The sequence below is a fragment of the Silene latifolia genome, chromosome X, assembly GCF_048544455.1.
Source record: "Silene latifolia isolate original U9 population chromosome X, ASM4854445v1, whole genome shotgun sequence".
NCBI lineage: Eukaryota > Viridiplantae > Streptophyta > Magnoliopsida > Caryophyllales > Caryophyllaceae > Silene > Silene latifolia.
In genome coordinates, this window is record NC_133537.1 from 124,353,586 (window position 1) to 124,374,525 (window position 20,940).

Below are 20,940 nucleotides of genomic sequence, written 5' to 3' on the forward strand. Positions count from 1 at the left end.
ATATTTTTAAATGGATCAACAACTAATTGCTCGAACAAATATTAACAATACGATAAAAATATCAAAACTAAAACAGATAAACTCGTGAATTTCACGGGTTACAAACCTAGTTAATTGTTAAAAAGAATAGCTACTGAAGTACTGATAATGAAGTAATGCACTTTCTTGCCTTGAGTTTTGACTAACCGAAACATTGATGATAGCAAATTCTGAGCATCCTTAATTTGGGGCAAGTTTTCCCTCCAACAATAGTATTTCCTAGTATTAAAGAATTTTTATACTCCCACACAAGATCAACCATTTCCAGTCTACAGTTATACATAAAGAAAGACATTGATCACGGCATTTACTTCCGTATATATACACATCAGGTTTAAAAAAAATGAACAATGTAGACAGCTACTTCAAAAACTGAGCTGCTTCTCAAGATTTGTATAGACTATGATAGCCCGTTTACCACTTATTACATACCAGTGTGCGTCCATCCTCGAATAATGTTTCAGAAGCTGCCATCACCTAATTCATCTCTATCGTCTATGGTAGACACGGGATGGAATGATTCCGTGCTTCAGGCTACAGCGTCTGCTTGTCTCCTTGTTAATCTTGCATACAAGCCATCTTTTAGAAGAAGCTCCTTGTGACTTCCCATCTAAGAAAGACAGCCAAGGAATCACAAAGCAAAGATAAGTTTAGAAATCTAGAAGAGTAAGCTTCTGAATAAGCCAAAGACTCGCTTTTTGTTGGCTCAGCATAGATGGAAATTGGAATACACAAAATTATTCCCTAAACTAGTTGCACTTTTTTAGTGTGAATTAGCAGTCGATGCAATTCTCAAGTTTTCACTATGGATTAGTCGGAAACACCCTCTCTATAGAGGTAAGGTTGCGTACATCCAATCCCCTTCCCTGCCACTTGCTGATGCCCTTGAGGCAATCGTTAACGTTGTTGTAGATAGAGCCTTGATATGGGGATTTTAATTACGCTTGTATAAGGGGAAGTGGACCCTCCAATTTAGTACTCAAACAAGGGGAAATATGAAGGGTTTTCTAACGATTTTCAACAATTTGAATTACAGAATTCCCGAGACCTCATGCATGTTAAGTATTAAGATTAAACAAAAGGGTGATTAGCAAACTTACTTGGATGCGAAAGAACTCCAATAAGATGCTAATAATAGGAAGTATATGCCCAAATTGCAGCTGCTTGAATATAGTATAATCTATGAGACCGTCTCACAATAACGCCCCAAGTGTTGCGCCTCTACCGCTATCCACACAATATGAGTATGTATGCTAGTACAAATTTAAGGGCAATTTCTTTCCCTCTTTCTCCATTGAGATTTTTCTTTTTTAGAAAAACTGATCATCAAACATCTCCTCTTATATCTCTATATATAAGGAGTTCAAGGAGAACCCTAGACCATCTAGGAATAGCAAAGTTTAATAGAATAATCTTTAATTATTCTTATTGCCTTTATAATTAATCTATATTAATTATAATATTGCCCAAAGTTCATCTAGTGTGTGACCCTGTAGGACCGACTAAGACTACCCGAATCCTAACTCATTTAGGACTCAGACTACAAGCGGCTCCTAGCAAAACATTGTAGCCACATAGAACTAATCGGTTATACAATATTCTGGACATATGGGCTCACTAACTCTTTCAGTCCCCCACTTGCACTTATGTCCTATAAGGCACCATAATCTCTTTGCTTCTATCTCTTCAGATGAGAATAGGGTAGGAGAAGTGTCATCCCTATAAATCTCTATCTCTTTTCTCGAATCTCTGAGTTGAATTGTTACAACAGACGACTGACTTTCACCTCGTCTGGGCATGGCCATGCACTTATACAATTCCCACTCTTCGAGAGGCCGAAGACGATAAACTCCTTTCTCAAAGAAGGAGCAAATCCCATTTTGTCTAACCACATCCTGTCATACATTCCATGACAAGTCCAACCATCACCTTTATAGCCACCAGTCATGGTTGACGTTTGATGATACACATGTACAGAATAGTCAAAGACTCAGGTCTAAAGACTACCAAACGGTGAAAGAAACTTTGTTGACACTAAGCGAAACCTTAACAAAGTTCTTTGACGGGTCAGTCTAATACATATTCCAAACATGTATCCATGTGCCTGGTTTGATATCTCAATATCATGACTTACGCAACGTAGTCATCAACCAACTCACATACTAATCATTATGAGGCATAAGTGTGCATTTCACTATGCCCTGATTAGAGACTTATATAAATACATTATCTTATAAAACAGAGTTCCATAACCAAGTCACGCACTTGGTAATCTGTTTAAACAATGTATACTATTTTAGGATAAACATTCAATCATACGATAATTAAATGCAAAATCAACTTTTTATCATATAAAAACATGCCATACAAACGTATCAATCATATCGAAGATAACCTCCCACTGAAATAAAGACCTCTGAGTAGTATCAAGACCACTCGCTAATGCGTCTTATACAAATAGCAGTGCTATGAATTTTCATATTATAATTGCGAAAGAGGTTTTCTACGGGACATGCAACCATTGCATCAGTTATTATCTTACATATGTTTAATTTACCTTATCTAAATAAAGTAAAATCAATAACACACGTTTGATTCTTAAATCAAATGTACTCTTTGTTTCTTCATAAGCAACAAAGTATATAGTTGTGTATATGTTTGATTTCCAAACCACACACTCTATTTGATGCTTCATAAGCAACAAAGTACTCATTTTACTTGTAAAATTAGTCATAGTGTCGTACTTGAAACCATTTCAGCACACAATTACTTTCATTTAAACAAAATGTATCCAGGAACCATACTTGTCTATTTGAAATTGATATCAATGTAACTAACTTACAATGATTATTTCTCATGTTTTCCATAATAGTTATCAAGACTAGATTGGTATCCACTCATCATACGAGTACATAAACAACATTTTTGTAAGTCTCATTGAGACAACAAAATGTCGTTTCCTTAATATGTATGTCATTAACATACCAAACCATAAAAGCGAATTATACTCCCATAACTTTCGTGTACATATAAAATTATCCTTATCTCAAATAATTCAAAACACTTCTGAATCATTTTATTGAGATCGAAAATTCCAACCTCTGGATACTCGTTTCAAAAACTTTCTCACTTGCCTAGCACACTTTGATAACGTGAATCTCAAGGTGTGTCTGACACAACTTATTGCATATTTCCATTAAAGAAAACTACATTATTCACGTATACCTGTCAAATCTCATTTCATGTATGTTGACATATGCTAGGAGAATCCAAACTCTATATGGTTACAACACCATCGGGATATCAACCTAAGTCCAAAACTTTGTAATGATACATGAAACCATTTTGGATTCATGTCCTCTAGCCACTTTACACTTTTTTTTGAGTTGGAGCTCATTATTGCTTCCTTAAAAGTCAAACTTATGCGGGCTTATTCATAGATGGATCTTAGCCATCTCAATCAACATTTGATGAGAATTCCTATAAATCTTGATCTTTTCAAGAATATTCTACTCCCACTGTTTCTTTAGAGACAACATTCCCATTGAGAATCATTTCAAGTATCAAACTCTTTGTACTTGAATGAGACGTAGAATTAATATCCTACCTTAGGATAATCCCACAAAGTACATGTCAAATTTGAGTCTAAATTTCAGAAAACTATTTTTTTTTTAAAAAAGTTTTAAAGATCTCAAATATCAAGAAGATACTATCTAGGAACAATTCCAATAACATATCTTATATGTAATGTATTTTCAATGACTTAGATGGAAACAATTTTAAATTGTGTACCTAGAAACTTTTAAGTACATAACTCCGAAAATATTGAGATCTGCATGACTCATCATAGACAAAACCATATCAAAATAGGGTTCTTCTCTTACAAGACACTAGTATTGATGCCCGGCTTCGCCCGGACTACCTCTACTTACCATTAATTATTTTTTTTCATCAAATAAAATTACTTAAAGTTGCATAACCCATAAATTTATCAATAATATATTTTTCTATGACATATCCTAAAATTACGATGAAATAAATTTTGAGACAAATTCACTAATCCCGATATTAATATTTTACTCTTATTAATGAAACAATAGTAATAACATTTCACTACTTTCCCGTAATGTTACTTTCACTACTCCCGCCGTAATTATTGTTACTGTCACTACTACCGCATTAATATTGATAATTTTACTACTCCCGTCGTAATTATTGTTACTGTCACTACTGCCGCATTAATATTGATAATTTTACTACTCCCGTCGTAATTATTGTTACTTTCACTATTGCCTTTGCCTTATTAATATTGATTATTTCACTACTCTCGTTGTTGTTTCTACCACTTTCACTAATCTTGCTGATAATAGTGTTACTTTTACTATTCAAATGAGTGATTACTATCATATAACTATATCCAATGTTACTACAATTCTTTTCTTTACTGACGAAATTACTTTTACTACTTCGGCATGCAATTTTAAGAAGATTATATATTTATATAATTATATAAATATATTACATATATGCGTTAAATCAAATTGAAAGAATTATGCAATATTATATATTATGGAATCTAACTTGAATTATTTATAACCTACTTATATTATATTTTTATATGTTAAATAATTAACATCTTTATGCATCTAATAAACTATAAAGTTTAATAAAAATTGCATAGATTTTAAATTTAATATATAATTTTATGATGATAATAATTAATACTATAAGTGTGCATGTTTATACTAATTAATTATTTTATTTTAAGGAAATTGACCATCTCTAGTCTTCTATAAATATTTAGGAAAATTATCACGCATTTTTTTCTTTTAGTCTCATTGAAATTGACTATCTTAATTAATTATTTTATTTTAAGGAAATTGATCATCTTAATTAATTATTTTATTTTAAGGAAATTGACCATGTTTTAGTCTCTTACAAATGTTTAGGAAAATTACCAAGCTTCATCTAATTTAATTTTAACTCAAACTATATAATATTTGCATTGAGATCCCTTAATCGGGTCCATCACACGGTGCTAGTGATTTAAAACTATATAGTATAATTAATTTGTATAACTTTCTTTAATTACATTAAAGTCCCTTGGTTTCTGGATTTAATATATAGTATTGATAACATTCCACAATCATTAAGAAAGACCACCATCAAAATAAAATTAGTATAATATTTCCCATTTAGTACGAACCCAGAAGATTATATCTTTGTGATATTCCCAAAATACCACATACCAATTTTAGTTAGTGATGTCCTTTAAGAAAAAATAATTTTTCTCTAATATTCTTACTGTGAAACTTAAATTGTCTTCTTAAGACTAGTAGTGAAATAATTTCATTACTATTATGATGATCATAAACATTTGGTTCAAGTTTTCCCATGTCGATCAAATCGAGCGATGCTGATTGTCTTCCTAAGTTGACCTTTACTTCAGTCCGAGTCTATTTCAAGTAAACCTTTTAAAAAGTCAGACTAATGTTCATCGTATGAACATATGCATAATTACTGAAAATAGTAATTATGATGAAGTATTAGAATCTCATTCCTTAACATCACCACTTAATTAATCCACACATATCTGAATATGTGTGACCAAACTAGTCTGTTGCCCTCTTAACAAGTTAGAGGCACGTTATAGTTTTTCCACCATTTAAACAAAATCCACTTGCCGTAGTTGATCCAAATCGACAAGGCCTAGAGTTCCATCATCATGGAACTTCTTTGAATGTTTCTTGGCTCATAAGACAATGTTGTAAGTGCGTGAAACTCGAGTTATAAGACGTGAACCTTTTTTTGTATTTCATGTCATAGATGAGATTGAACAAAACTAAAATTGTCTTAACAAGAAAGAGAACAACAATTGTTCTTTTATAAAATATTAATTCAATTTATGTCCAAACATGAAAGAATTAACATTTTTCTAACGACAAATGTAAGAATAACTATTATTCAAATAAATCTAGTTTTGAACAATACAACATTCAAATGAATAACTTCTACGCATAATGCATTTCTTCATTATATACGTAGATCTATTTCATTCTTTACCATTATCCTACTCCACATGACATTACATTCACAATGTAAATACCATCTTTGGTATCTTATACCTTATAGTAGAATATTCGTAGTAATTTTTACTTCTATAACATGCATACTTCATTTAGAAGTCATACTTCAATAGCTTTCGCAGATTTTCGAGACATTTCTAAAAGTTATCTTTCCAATGCTATCTGTCATTACAATAATGACGTTAATCACTAAATGATTTCCATACATGTTTAGACATTGATCTTAAGGTTGGACTTGACAACGATTGTCCATTCCACCATTACCAGTGTCTAAACTCATATCTCAAAGTCTCTTTACTGATGAACTCAAAGAACATTAGTTTTTGATTCTTCTTGATATGAAACTTAATTGTCACTAAGTGAGAAATTCGTTAAGTTACATGCATCATTCACAATGAATTGAATATGACTTAAGGTAGAACTGGAACAATTTCAATCATCAACCTTTGATGAGAAGGATATCCAATTAATCCAAATTATCAATATAATTATGTCATAACAATGACAAGTGGACTAAGTGGATCATTCCACATATTTTTCTCATTAAGCGGGAACAATTCCATTATTTTAAACAATTGACACATATGGTACGAATAATCATCTTTATGACTTTCGGTATATAGTCTAAACTATACATTAGCATTAAGTATGGTTTGATAAATTTTCTTTTGAAGACAAACTTCACTTTGCCTAATTGAGAACAATTCTCAAACTCTCAAAGAAACCAATCTATGAATTTGAACGATTCAAACTCACTTGAAAAACATAACAATGATAAATTACAACTATCAACATATGCAAAACTAAATCGATATATTAACACTGTGATTATCTTAACCAATTTAAGACACATAATTTGTACGACATTCTTAAACAATTTTAAGATTCACTACACACACAACCCTCTCATATGTGCATAGTATCCTAGGATCCCCAATCATATATAACTTGAGTGAGCTTTGGCTCATCGCCCAAATTACACATATCAAGGTAGACATATGTCAATCGCACCAAATACGACTCCTAGTCGTCGACTTGACTATTTGCCCCAAAGTCCAAAACTGTTTTGATGACCCTGTTAAGTGAACCAAATCTCACGTGTGGGTAACTGTTACCCACCTTTTCAACTTATATAGAAGGAGCACTCTACCTTGGCAGACAATACTTCCAACGATATAAGTATTTTACAGTCATTAATTTGGAAGGGCATTACTTAATATTTTAATTGAGGGAATATCCGTAAAAATGGCGCTAGTTCTCTTAGGAAAAGGGTATAAGGGAACCTAGCCGTTTTAATCAACACACCAAGCTTCAATTAATATTTAAACATCATATATAAAAAGTAATATACAAACATTTGTAAATTAGAACAAGTCAAGTTAAGAACAAAAAAAAAAACGATTCATAATCGTCTACAATTCATAATCGTTTGTTTTTAAACATCTTATGCAAAAACATAATAACATGGGTAGATAATCATATGATTCAGGGTATATATACAATAAATAAAGATATAAACATAAATCAATACAACATTGTAACAATCAATCAATCAAATTGATTAAAACCCAAAACCAAATTATGAAAAATCAAAATCATAATTTTTAATCAAAAACGACCTGAAAGTCTATCAAGACGTCATAATTTGGCTTAAAAACGCCTGTTTAGAATGCCGTTTACACTCGAAAAACACTATTGTAACATCAAAATCCGACACTCGAAACTGATGAACAGTAACATTCCGCAAACAGTAGTCGTGAACAGTACTAGTGCGTAAATAGTGTTTCGCGAACAGTAAATTTTTTTAATCAAAATTAAAAAAAAAAACTGATTAAACAATTTAATGACCTAATCAAATTAGGGTTTATTACATATCTAATCTAATTAGGTCCAATCAAATTGGAAATTTTAAGACACTCTTAAAATAGGCATCTAATAACAAATTAGAGCTTTGTTAAAATCAATTAAATTAGAGTTCTTTTAATCGAATTAAAAGAATACATCATAATATCAAATATTACGATACAAGTCAACATCTATTATGATTTATGATACAATCCTAAATTTAATGTTTAACAACATACAACAATTACATTAATTGAACTAATTCAATTTAAAAGCCCTAATCTTGTAACTCTAGAACAAAAACATAGATACAACAATTATATCTAAAGGCGCATGTTCGCTCTGATACCACTGAAGGGTTCTGTAACGATTTTCAACAATTTGAATTACAGAATTCTCAAGACCTCATGCATGTTAAGTATTAAGATTAAACAAAAGGGTGATTAACAAACTATCTTGGATGCGGAAGAATTCCAATAAGATGCTCATAATAAGAAGTATATAAGCCCAAATTGCAGCTGCTTGAATAATAGTATAATCTATGAGACCGTCTCACAATAACGCCCCAAGTGTTGCGCCTTTACCGGTATCCACACAATATGAGCATGTATGCTAGTACAAATTTAAGGGCAATTTCCTTCCCTCTCTCTCTCCCTTGAGATTTTGTCTTTTTTAGAAAAACTGATCATCAAACATCTCCTCTTATATATCTATATATAGGGAGTTCAAGGAGAACCCTAGACCATCTAGGATTAGGAAAGTTTAATAGAATAATCTATTATTATTCTTATTGCCTTTATAATTAATCTATATTAATTATAATATTGCCCAAAGCTCATCTAGTGTGTGACCCTGTAGGACCGACTAAGATTACCCGAATCCTAACTCATTTAGGACTCAGACTACAAGCGCCTCCTAGCAGAACATTGTAGCCACATAGAACTAATCGGTTATACAATATTCCGGACATATGGACACACTAACTCTTTCAAAATATTCCCTCCCTTTCCCTCCCGATCATTTCTTCTAATTGGGTTGATGTTGTTTAAAGTTACCGTGTTTAATAAATGTTTCAACTCCTCCTCTATGAGAACATTCGTGTCATGCATGGTCTACGCACCCAAAATATAGATGCAAAATACTTGTGCTTGGAAAAGTGATTTGCTAAAAAGATGGCATCAAAGCTCAGAAACAAGTTATATCTTATAGATATCAAACTCCTAACAAGTGACCGACATTAACACATCAAACTTTTACGAATATTTGACACTAATCACAACCAAGTATGCTAGGACTTAGTAGTCATAAATGACTTCAACACACACATCACTCAGACAATCAGAGAGTGTAAGTAACAAAAGTAAGCAAAAATTCCAGAAACGTCCGTTGAAAGGCATACCTCGACTATCTGACCAGTATTCATCACTACTATTCTGTCTGCAGCTTGTATTGTTGAAAGCCTGCAACAATTGTTCAGTACAATTAATAAAGCATTTAGAACTTTTGTAACCATATTGGGGATTATGCAAAACTTGGAAGACCAACCTATGCGCAATTACTATGACAGTTCTTCTGGACCGTGAATCATTTCTTACAGACCGTAGAACACCCTGCATCCAAATTAACATATCATCATACCCTTCTTTTCCTTTTAAGTACATTCGTGAGTTGTAAAGGCACTAAAGCTCACAAATGATTTTGCAAGTACTCGTATCTCTGTCATGAGGTACTTTTGAATTCATGATGTATCCCATGTTAAATTACATCAGAATGACGTACACCAACCTTGATATTATGTTCACTTTCAGCATCCAGCGCACTGGTGGCTTCATCAAGGATCAAAATGGCAGGATCCCTTAGGACAGCTCGAGCAATAGCAATCCTCTGTTTCTGCCCACCACTGAGTAAATCATCGTCAACAATCGTATTGTAACCATCAGGAAGGGAAGAGATAAAGTCATGAGCAAAGGCTTGCTTAGCAGCCCACTCAACATCCGCTTGTGTTACATCTCGCGGACATCCGTATCTAATGTTTGAGCTTATGTTCATTCTGAATAGACGGGGCTCCTGTTCAATTAATTTGTTAGTGTTGTGCATCCAAAAAGTTTTGTTGCTAAGTACAACCACCACTGATTGGGAACCGTGGTGGGGTCCTGGCTTCAATTCAAAACTGCTAGACGAAAACCTGGCCAACATATCCAATCCTTTCTCTAAACCATTTAGTGTCCAAATTTTTCAGAGAGACTCCATCAATGATTATCTGCAAAGGGGGCAGCAGGAACATTTTTGAGAGTATAAATTGTTTGCGTAAAGAGTACAGCAACAAACAAACAAACAATGAAACATTACCTCGCCGCTAGTTGGCTCGTAAAGACGTAGAAGAAGATTCACAATTGTACTCTTTCCACTACCACTAAGGCCAACCTAATCAGAAATTCGTATTAGCAAAGGCAACCATAAACCCAATTTGAGAAGAGAGTTTATAAGCTTTGCATGCAGATGGCTTACAATAGCGATTACTTCATTCGGATGCATAGAAAGACTTATATCTTGCAATACGGGAACCTGGATAAATCTCGATATGTTAGCTGTGAAGAATAGTTCAACCATAAATAAATTGACAACAGATCATACGTTCACATTGGAGGACATCTCTAGCTGAACTGCAAAATTTAGATTGCAAGTCTTGCTACATACAAGACAATCTGACGCTAGCACCACAAGACTTGTTGAATGAACTACAGCGAAGCAGACCCTATTTTACGTGTCAAAAAAGTATGCAACAATACATCGCTAATAGTAAGTTAAGTTCCACAAATGCCAAACTATTTGCAAAAGTCCCTCCCCTACTTTCGAACTGACAACTCTTTGACCTTGTGATCATATAAGAAATCTCCTATTTCACATACAGTGACAGTGAATCTTAGTGGCATTCAGCAATACAGCTTGTCCTATCTGAATTTTGTTGAGAGCTGAGACCACCATTTCTAGGACAATAATGATGGGGAGAAAAAAGCGTAGTGGTACTTTGGACTCCAGACAATGACTAAAGAAAAAAAATAAACGGTGCATGATATAAAGTCAGAAGCTCTAGATACTGCCAGCACTCAGACATACCTCAGATCTTGTAGGATAGTAAAACGAAACATTAACAAAATCAATATTTCCAGTCAGCTTTTGTAGCTTCACTCCTGCATTACAAATTTAATAAAATAAAATTTTAAAAAATAAGCCATTGAATTTTAAGATTCGAAGGAAAGGGAAGAACAGTGGGAAAGACCATCATTAAAGCTCAATAAAGTTGTTAAGAAATGTGAAAAGTTAAGTTTCATGAGAACAGATGTTCATTTTAAGGGGGAAGAGTTTGATAAAACTTGAGGAATTGGTTCACACTCATAAAAGCTGTTTCCACGGAAAAGTTTCTTTAACAGAGAAATGGCACTTAGCCAAGGCAACAATTGATGTAATACAGAAAAAACCACGAGGGGCAGTCAAAGCCCCGACCTGATTTTTGTTCACAATTATATTTTCTATTAACTTTTTATCCATAGCCCATACAAAAGTCCAAATAAAACAACAGAATTCTGCGTTATAAAGCCTCCACCTTCAGATGTGAACTGATTACTAGGCAATAGATCCATAAGCTGGAATACTTTCTCACTAGCCCCCACAGACTGCATCAATGATGAAACGTTATCCCCTATCCACCACGTTGAATAGATAAGCCATTCGCTATACAAGAGAAACTTTGTAAGTTGTTCTGCTGATAAATGACCAGACAGAATAGACATTCCCCCAACCAGCACAGCAATGACCTAACAAGAGTGATGCAATAGATGTCAATGTCCAAGCAGTAGATAATTTTTTCAGAAAGATGCACAAAATGTGGAAGAAATTTTGCTTTGGATAGGCAACAGTGGCAATTTACATGGATGAGGATGCACAAGTTTTGTTTTTCTTTGGAATTCCTTTTCGATTTTGTCTTCTTTTTCCTTTTTCTTTACTCGCACTTTTCTTTTCACTTTTGTGTTTTGTCTACTATTTCCTTGTCTTTGTTACTTGTTGCTTCTCTTCTTTTCTTCTCTTTTATTTTCTAATTTTTGTCTAATACTGTTTTAGGGGGATATCATTTTTTTGCCTTTTGTTGCCTCTTTTCTCATTCCTTTCCCTTTTCAGTCTCCATCAGTTAACCATTTATATGTTCGATGGTTTTTCTTAGTCCTAACAGTGTGATCCTATGGAGTATATTTTTTTCTACTCTTAGAAGTGTCAGCAGGTGGAGTATATTTTTCCTCCTGCTAGCAATGTGATTAGATAGAGTATATTTTTTCTTGAAAGGACAAGAAGTGTCGAACCTGTGTTGAGTGATAAAGAGTATTAAAGCTGAAGTTCCAAAGCCCATATGCAGCACTTTGTCGTAAGCTTATATCAGCCAGCCTTTGCAGCCACAGTATATACCTAGTCACAAACAAACAAAAAGTGTTGATTATTTTACAGATTATATACCATATATGACATACATACACATGGTTTAGTAACTTGTAGAGTTGCAAATGGGTACCCCACCTTCCCGATTCTTGCTCTTCTGTGCCATAAACTCTAACAGTTCGCATCAAAGAAAGTGTCTCTTGAGCAACCTACAGCAAAAAATGAATGTCAGATAAACAGTATTATCGCCAGAAACCCCAGAGACTCCAAGACTGTCAGAAGTTACTTCATTGGCAGAGGCAGTGAACTCTTGTGTCAGCTTAGCTGCCTTCTTTTGGTACCTGTAAGACAGATGTTACAGACTTTTTAACTTGGTAGAAACCAATGATCGGGTTGTATGAACTAATATGTGTAATAGCCCAGCAACCCAAAATAGAGAATATGCAAGACAGGTCTCAAACTTACAGAGACTTGAGAGTCAGATGCTTTCCAAATGATGTAAATAGCAGATTATAATAGGCCAAATAGGGTGACAACAGATCTCCATCTATAACCCATCTAGACATTCTCTAATCACAATACTAAGCATAAGACTTTATATTCGTGTAATCTGTCGTCGATTAACCAATTTCCCGATACAGAGTAGTACAACAACAACAACAAAATTAACACAGTGCCTCAATGGCTCCCGCAAATTGCGGGGTGTGGGGGGGTCGGATGTACGCAGTCTTACCCTTGTGTTGCTAGCAACACAAGGAGGCTGTTTCCGAATAACCCAAGATGAGAATTGCGTGGAGAACTGCATCGAGGGACCGCTACTTCGCAAGAGAAAGAAGCGCAACCACTTTAGTGAGCCATTGTGATTTATTCCATCATAATCCAGAACCAAAGAGTAATGAGTATTTAGCCCCAATGGAAATATGGAAAGTACGCAGTAAATAAAAAATATTAAAAATTATAGTGAAGAAATTTTCTAATGGTCAAATTAAACAAGGTAGGGATAGAATTCCATACAAGTAGAATTCACATATGATATAAGGAAGACACTTACTGGCCATAAACAACCATAATGGATGACAATGTAATGCATATTGCTAAGGTGCATAAGCCAAGTGGCCATGATAAAATGATCAGGTAGATCAAAGCACCTGTGCCCTGAGAAACATACCAAACGAAAAACATAATGAAGAGAAAAATAATACTCTGTACAGATCAGTGGGATAAGAAAACAAAGGGAAATATTCGAAAGCAACATTAGAAAAAGAGTGAACCTGCAATATATTGCGTGATATCAAATTAAGATCATTTCCAATGACACGAGACACCTGCTGACAATCTGCCCCAAGCCGACTAGTCAGGTCACCAACCGTTGTAGCATCAAAAAACGATATGTCCTAGAAAAAGTATAACCCAACAAATGATTAAAATGGGCCGTTAATAATTAATTTCCTATTTTCTACCCTTTATGGATGAATAAGAATAGGATGTACCCTTTCTTGCAAAAAAAATAATTAATATTAAATCTTACTCCTGGTCCAAAGAAAGTGGCTGAGGAATCTAACTATTTGAAAGTAGAAACAATTATAGAAGACACGACACCTGAAGCATAAGAGACCAATATAATGTTTCCCTCATCCTCTTCACCTGCATAGAAATGTAAACTCTGATCAAGATTCTACAGCAGCCACATGGGTACGAAATGCAGAAAAAGAGGAGCATGTTAAATCCCTTTTCTTGCCCAAATGATCAAGGAACAAGTAAACATCTGAAAATGACTCAATTGCCAAATACATTCCAACATTGACCCGAGTCAACTGGAAGAGTTGTCTTCATCCAAGACAAGGCATCTTCCTGATGTTTTGAAACTTAAATATGGCAAGAGAAAGAAAGATAAGCACACATTTCTCAGCATAATCTAATAATATAATTGCATTAAACAACCTCCACTTACAAGAATCATATTTGCAATGCTGAAAAAGCATCCTCTTATGCCACTGTAACTCATACAAACAGAGTATACAATCAGCAGCTCCACAAGTTTAGTAATGGTTAAGACTAAACACGATTCAACAATATCATATATAGCATTGACAAGTGAAAATTTTGTACAGCTATAAAATCGAACATATATGCACTGATAAAACACGTGTTCGGGCTTCAGATAATGAAAAGGTAATGTAACTCAATACTCTGTAATTAAACTTTCATCTTCTACCAAATTGCTTCTGCTGTGTGTGTAATTTAAAAGATGGTAGTTAATAGAACTACAACGAAATTGTACATAGGGACTTCTTATGTTTGAAAATTTCCATAACATTTACACAGGGTGCACTTGCTTATTAGGTCCTGACGTATGATACTCCGATTGAGACACGCCTTTTAGTCGTATGCAAAATTGCAAATGCCTACTTAGAATATTGGATACGAAGAACAAATAACTAAATAAATAAATATATATTTTGGTCATGGACGAATCTACTGGATTGAGCTACATAAATTACTCTCTTACCTCATACCTTTTACTGTCCACACCGACATAAACAATTATCTTATTACGTAATTAATGAAATTATGAAATTATATAATTGCGTAGTGTAAACCCAGACACAAAGCAATTACGGAGTACGCAATTACATAACACTATAACAGCATAACATAGGCATGGATCAAGGAAACAGAATTAAAGTTGATCAGGACTTTTGTCACAGTTTGTGAAAATAGGTAGTGAAATTGACTAATAGCAGATTTTCTTTAAAATTATCTCTCTAACTTTTGAAAGCTATCTCGCAAAAAAATTCCAGGAAAAAAAGTGGGGAAAACTGCAACTTCAATGACATCTCAATAAAAAAAACCACCTCACATGCTAATCATGAACTATCACACTTAAAATCAACTTCAAGAACTATATTGCAGCAACTCTTCAGAAGAAGTTGGCGTGGGTCAAAATTGGTGGCTGGCTAGCTCAGACAAGTTGCAGAAGACTGCATGTGTACAAATTCTACGCACAATATATGATAACCTAACTGCTAGAAGTAAACCTATGACTCAAAAAGGTTCTTAAATGGAAAGAAAATAAGCACAAGAGTCTGGCTTGAGGATTAGAAAATGACAAGTAGATAGATATGCAAGATATAAGAGGAGGGAGGATTGACCATACAAGATGTTGACCTGCAAATTCCTGATGTAATGCAAAACACAACCAAGAGAACCACATTTCGACGAAAGACCATCACTTTGCCACTTTGTGCTGAAAAGATTGATGCCGTCAAGAAGTGTGGTATAGAGATCTCTGAAAGCTGAAAAGAAGAAAAGGAACCATTTTCTTAGCAATCACTACAGGAGCCATCTGTGGCAGACCTTATAACAAAAATGAGGGGGCAGGGCTCTAAACTTTGGACTTATAACTTTGTCTTGTTATTTGCAAAGCAACCGCCCTTACTAACTTGATGGTTTAGGGGGAAGATAGGTTATATATTACTCCCTCTATTCATTGAATATTGGAGTGGAGAATGACCCATGATAAAAAGATATCGAGAATTCATTGGATGAGTGATAACTGTTACTTCACAATAAAGCTTTCGCTCAAACCTCACAATATAAGAGCCCATAGAGTAGTTGTTAACTAGAAGCTTTAACATCTTCACCGTGAATAGACGCTATTAACAGTAAACAGAGAAATCAAACATGTGCCTACTAATCCTTAACTTAATGGCTGACTAATAAAGCTGTTATAACAAGTGCACATTACGACACTCTAAATCTCTCTCCACAAGTCTAGGCTACTAAGAGTAATGCCAATGGGAAGCAATGAAGCATATCGGTTTCTATGTATTTGATCCAACGGGAGGATAACTAGCCAAATCAACAAGAAAAGAATTCCTGTTTACGCAACAAAGTCACTAGTTTCCCATTAACAAAGTCACACACTAATCAATCATTGATGTGGAACCACATTAACAAATTGAAATTGCTTGTGTTCATGTGAATCCTCAATTCAAGCTTCAATCTAGCAACTCTTTTACTAATGTTATCACTAGGTCACTACAGACGTAACCTAGCAGTCTTTCCGTCTCAATCATTTGTTTACCTTTTATATCATCCATATATTTTAGTCAAAGGTAAAAAAAAATGATTGGGACGGAATGAGTATTTCTTTTCAAATGCAAGCAATATGCGTCCCCTGGCGACATATAACTGAACAAAAGAAAAGTCAATTTTATGTCTAAGATACTCTTACACTCGAATTCAAAAGTAAATTGAACAATGATGCATCATCATCTTTAACCACAAGTCAGCATTTATCTCGGAAACATAATAAATTAAAGCAAGAGGCAAGCGTTACGCGAATAAAGTACAGCAGTAATCATGATAAGATTAAAAATATGATGAAGAATACGAAAGAAGTAATGAAAATGATAGTATTATATTATACCGCAGTGAGAATTAGGGCAGAAAAGGCAGCAAAAATGACCCAACGATCAGTAGAAACCAACTGCCACATTCGATGAAGCGCATTCCACACCGTCACTGGCTTCGCTGAAAGAACAACGTCGATATTCTCATCGGACAACTTCCACCACCTTCCTCCGGGCATAGCCGACCGCAAATTCTCCAAAAACCGGGCGGCATTTTGCTTAACTTCTTCTTTCTCCGGCTCGTTTATGACGGTGGCGGAAGCGGCGGGAAAGAGTGGTCGACGGCGGCGTAGGCTGAGAGTACGGGAGCGTGTACGGTGGAGACAGAAAGTGGGGGAAGGTGTTTGGAGGCGGCGGAGGGATAGAGAGAGAGGGAGTGAGAAGGGAGGGGTCAATGTCAAGGTAATGAGAGCCATTGTTGTCGATTGAGGAGGAGGAGCTATCATCATCATCATCATCATCACTTTTGGTTGGCTGTTTATTTTCTTTGGTGCTCAATTGTCCAACGATTTTACCGCTACAATTACCGTTGGTGTCTACTGCCTACTATGAATATCGGCCAATAGTACAATACTGTACTAATGTACTATATACGGAGTACACGGGGAGTGGGTTCGAACATGTAAAATGAGTTATTCGAACATGTACCCAAGCACAGAAATTTTTATTCGTTGGCTACCTCCACCTCACGGGTTGGATTCTTTTAAATACGGATGGGGCTTCTAAAGGTAATCCAGGAACAGCAGGTGGCGGAGGTTACTACGCGATAAAACTGGTAACTTTATTACTGCTTATTTTTTCTCCTGTGGGTCTTGTACTTCCATGAAAGCGGAGCTTCTAGTTCTCTTAGCGGTGTTAGAAAGAGCAAAATCCCTCAATATATCAAAGCTAATTATTCATATGGACAATTTTCCTTGCGTCAACCTCATAAACGAAGATCAACTGGTGAGCAATAATTTGAAATTCATCGTTAAACGGTGTAAGGATTTGATACGGGGAGCTCAATGGAGAGTCAAACTAGAGCACACTTACAGAGAAGCCAACAAAGCAGCTGATTTTCTGGCCAACGAGGGAGTCACATCGAGTACTCTAATTACGCATTTAAATCTTCCTCTTAATGAACTTCGTCCAATCCTTAGGGAGGACATTTTTGGGGTTGCTACCCCTCTTGTAATAACTAGTAGTTAGTTTCGGGGCTTTGCCCCTCTTTCGCACCGAAAAAAAAAAACTCTTGTCATGATACCTTTCCGAATAGGTCTTCAGTCTTCTAAGACACGGTCTCAATAAATTTATTAAGAGGTTAATTACAAATTCATGAAAAATTGAAATAAATATAAAATGAGTGTAATACACGTGATTTTTAGAGAGCGCTCGATCAAGCACGGGGTCGTTGCTAGATCGAGCAACCCCAAATATTGAGTCAAAAGTGTACGAGAAAGCTTGGAAAATTCATGTTGTATTTTGAGTGCTCAACTAGACCGAACAGTGAAGAACTCGATCGATAAAGGTGGGTTTGCTAAATCAAGCAACCCGTGGTTTCAGCAGCGCGTGTTTTTCCTAATTCCATAACTTCGAGATCTTATTTTATTCTTATTAATATTCTTTCCTAAACCGACTTAGCTCACCTCAAACACAACATATACCTCCTAAATTCCAAATTTAAAACTCTTTAGATTATCACAAGTTTTCACACAAGTAATCTCATAAACCATCTATTGAGAGAGAGAGAGAGAGAGAGCGAGAGATTGCAAATTGAATAGGGTTTTTGGATTGAATCTCTATCGGTAAGTTCTTTAATTCATCTTCCTAATCATTAATCTATGTAATAGATCCCTTAATTATCGTCCTGGATTAATTAAAACCAAACACTAGACTTGGAATTGGGGGGAAGATAGTTATGATCAATTGAATTGCGTGAGATATGTAGTAATTGTATGAAATATGTGTTGTAGGCAGTGAATTTGTAAAAGATCGATATTAATTGGCTTTGGTGCGTGCGTTTAACTTGAAAAATTGCTAAAAAGTAGACATTGTCCCAACTCTTGTTTACATTGATGTAATTATTGTATTGATCATATTGCTGTTGGTGGTTGTTGTATTGTAAGATGAATCTATGAATGTATGTACGTATGTATTTATGTATGAATTATAACGTGGAGTTTGAAGGGTGATGAAGTTTGATGTGGTGATTGTGTTAAACAATGGTGGTAGTAATAACATCGGTGGTAGGAATAATATTGGTGATACGATGAGCATTGGTGGTTCTATATGTTAACGATGAGCATCAGTGGTTTTGTATGATATAAATGTAATTGAGTTTTTGTAATTGTATTGTTAGACTGTCCTTACTCAATCGTTGGTTGACTGTGTGCGTTTTTGTGTCAAAATATTTTCAACCCTGCGATGATTTATTTGATATTTCAGGCAAATGGGGAATAGTGAGCCTTACAAGTGTTGATGTGTAGCTGTGGATGTTGATGGTTGTGTTGGAATAAGTGTCTTCCGACAATAATGCGATCACAATTGTCGATCATGATGATCACATGTTTAAATCTCATGTTTAAGAATACAAGAGGGAAAGTAATATTTTACAGTCAACTGGTCCACACATATCGGTAATGATTGGCTGACTAGAGTTTGACATTACTGTCGTGCGACGGTGGTGATCAGTTGATCCCCTTAGGTCATACCTATAGGGAAATACTCTTAATTGATCATTTAATTAATCGTATGCCGATACGAGTTAATTAAATTGCTTAATATTGACGGATGATTTTGTGAGTAAAATTAACGTGTCTTATTGTAATTTGATTAAATTAGATACGGTCTAAGTAATCGAATTGTTTTATTACTTAGAATAAAATATTGTTTACGAAACAATTGAAACAGAATGAATAATTTATTATAAATACAAGTTGTTGTAATTTATAATTTGATAAAAGATTTTGGTACAAGTTGTAATACTACGTATTTATGAGTCTTTGGGTACTCTATCGAGTAGGCCTTACTCTGTCGAGTAAGGATGAGTTGCAGTTTAAAATAGTTTCTGACCTGTTGGGTACTCGATCGAGTAACGTGGATACTCGATCGAGTAGCCGGTTTACGGGGGATGATTTCTCGGGTTTTGTTAATAATGCGATTAGAGTATATATTACTTCCGTCATTGTTCTTTAAACACTTTTTAAAACCTAATCACTGTGAGAAGAGAAATCAAACTACGTCATTCGCTTTAATCGCATTGTTGGCAAATCCTGGAGCTTGGAAGGTCGGATTTTATCTTTCTTGATACCTTTGTGATCCTTGCGTCGAGGGTAAGACCTACGTACCGTTTTTATAATGTTTCCTTAAAATTGGTTAAACCCTAATATGGGGATTTGGGGGTTTTGTTTTTTTGTATGATTGGTAGTGATTATATGTTTGTATGTTAGGAGGAGGATTCGTAGAGGAAGCGTTTTGATATCAGCTGTGAGATCGTCTGATTGTGTTGTGCTTTCCAGGTAGGGTTTCTCTACTTAGTATTAGTCCCATAATGCATTGTTGGTGTTGTGTAATTGCTGATTATTATTGTATTGGTTTTATGACGGTTGTTGATTGATTGTTGTTGATGGTTGTGATTGTTTGTCTCTGGTTCTCGAGATGCGTTTCTACCGAGTGGAGTCACTTGCGGGAGTGGCTTCACGCCCTAGTTTCGCCCTCCGTGGAACCCGCCACGGAGGGGATGTGCACATTAATGGGACGGGGTTATCGCTCGGTATGATGAGCGGGGATTTGGTGGGTACGGCTGCGGTCCCCCATGGCGTGGATGGTCCAGTGGATGTCGGTGATGAGATTGATTGGTGTGGGTGATTGTGTGATTGTTTGAGCGTGTTGTTTACTATCCGTTGATTATATAAATTGTGTGATTAGTATCGACCGGTGCTAATGTTTTAAAACGTGGTGATCCATTCGGGGATGGTGAGAGCGATTATTGAGCAGTATGAGTCGAGTTCTTTGGGACAACTGGGATGTGCCACGATCTGATGATAGAAGTCTTCCACTGTAGCTAGTAGTTTAATAAACATTTCAGTTAGTTGATTAGACAGTTGGTTTGAAACATGTATTCGTATTTTTTGGTTTTGGTTTTGAGA

General features: G+C 35.1%; 1 protein-coding gene across 4 annotated transcripts; it reads right to left on the reverse strand.

Annotated features, from left to right (window-relative positions):
- Positions 1–193: 193 nt before the first annotated feature.
- On the reverse strand, positions 194–17,374 carry LOC141623580 (ABC transporter B family member 26, chloroplastic). Of its 4 annotated transcripts, none has more exons than XM_074439674.1 (18): positions 16,831–17,374; positions 15,567–15,694; positions 14,350–14,392; positions 13,998–14,042; positions 13,670–13,792; positions 13,450–13,553; positions 12,685–12,739; positions 12,537–12,607; positions 12,326–12,428; positions 11,575–11,785; positions 11,088–11,161; positions 10,479–10,535; positions 10,320–10,394; positions 10,156–10,230; positions 9,756–10,037; positions 9,516–9,580; positions 9,370–9,430; positions 194–649 (listed from the first exon to the last, which is right to left on the reverse strand). In XM_074439674.1, exons 1-18 carry the CDS (start codon positions 17,272–17,274, stop codon positions 569–571), a joined length of 2,097 nt encoding a protein of 698 aa, XP_074295775.1. In that variant the 5' UTR covers positions 17,275–17,374; the 3' UTR covers positions 194–568. The 4 variants fall into 4 exon arrangements, with proteins under 4 accessions (XP_074295775.1, XP_074295777.1, XP_074295776.1 ...); XM_074439676.1 differs by having other exon boundaries at positions 15,556–15,694; XM_074439675.1 differs by lacking the exon at positions 194–649 and adding an exon at positions 6,189–6,287 and having other exon boundaries at positions 16,831–17,359.
- Positions 17,375–20,940: the final 3,566 nt, after the last annotated feature.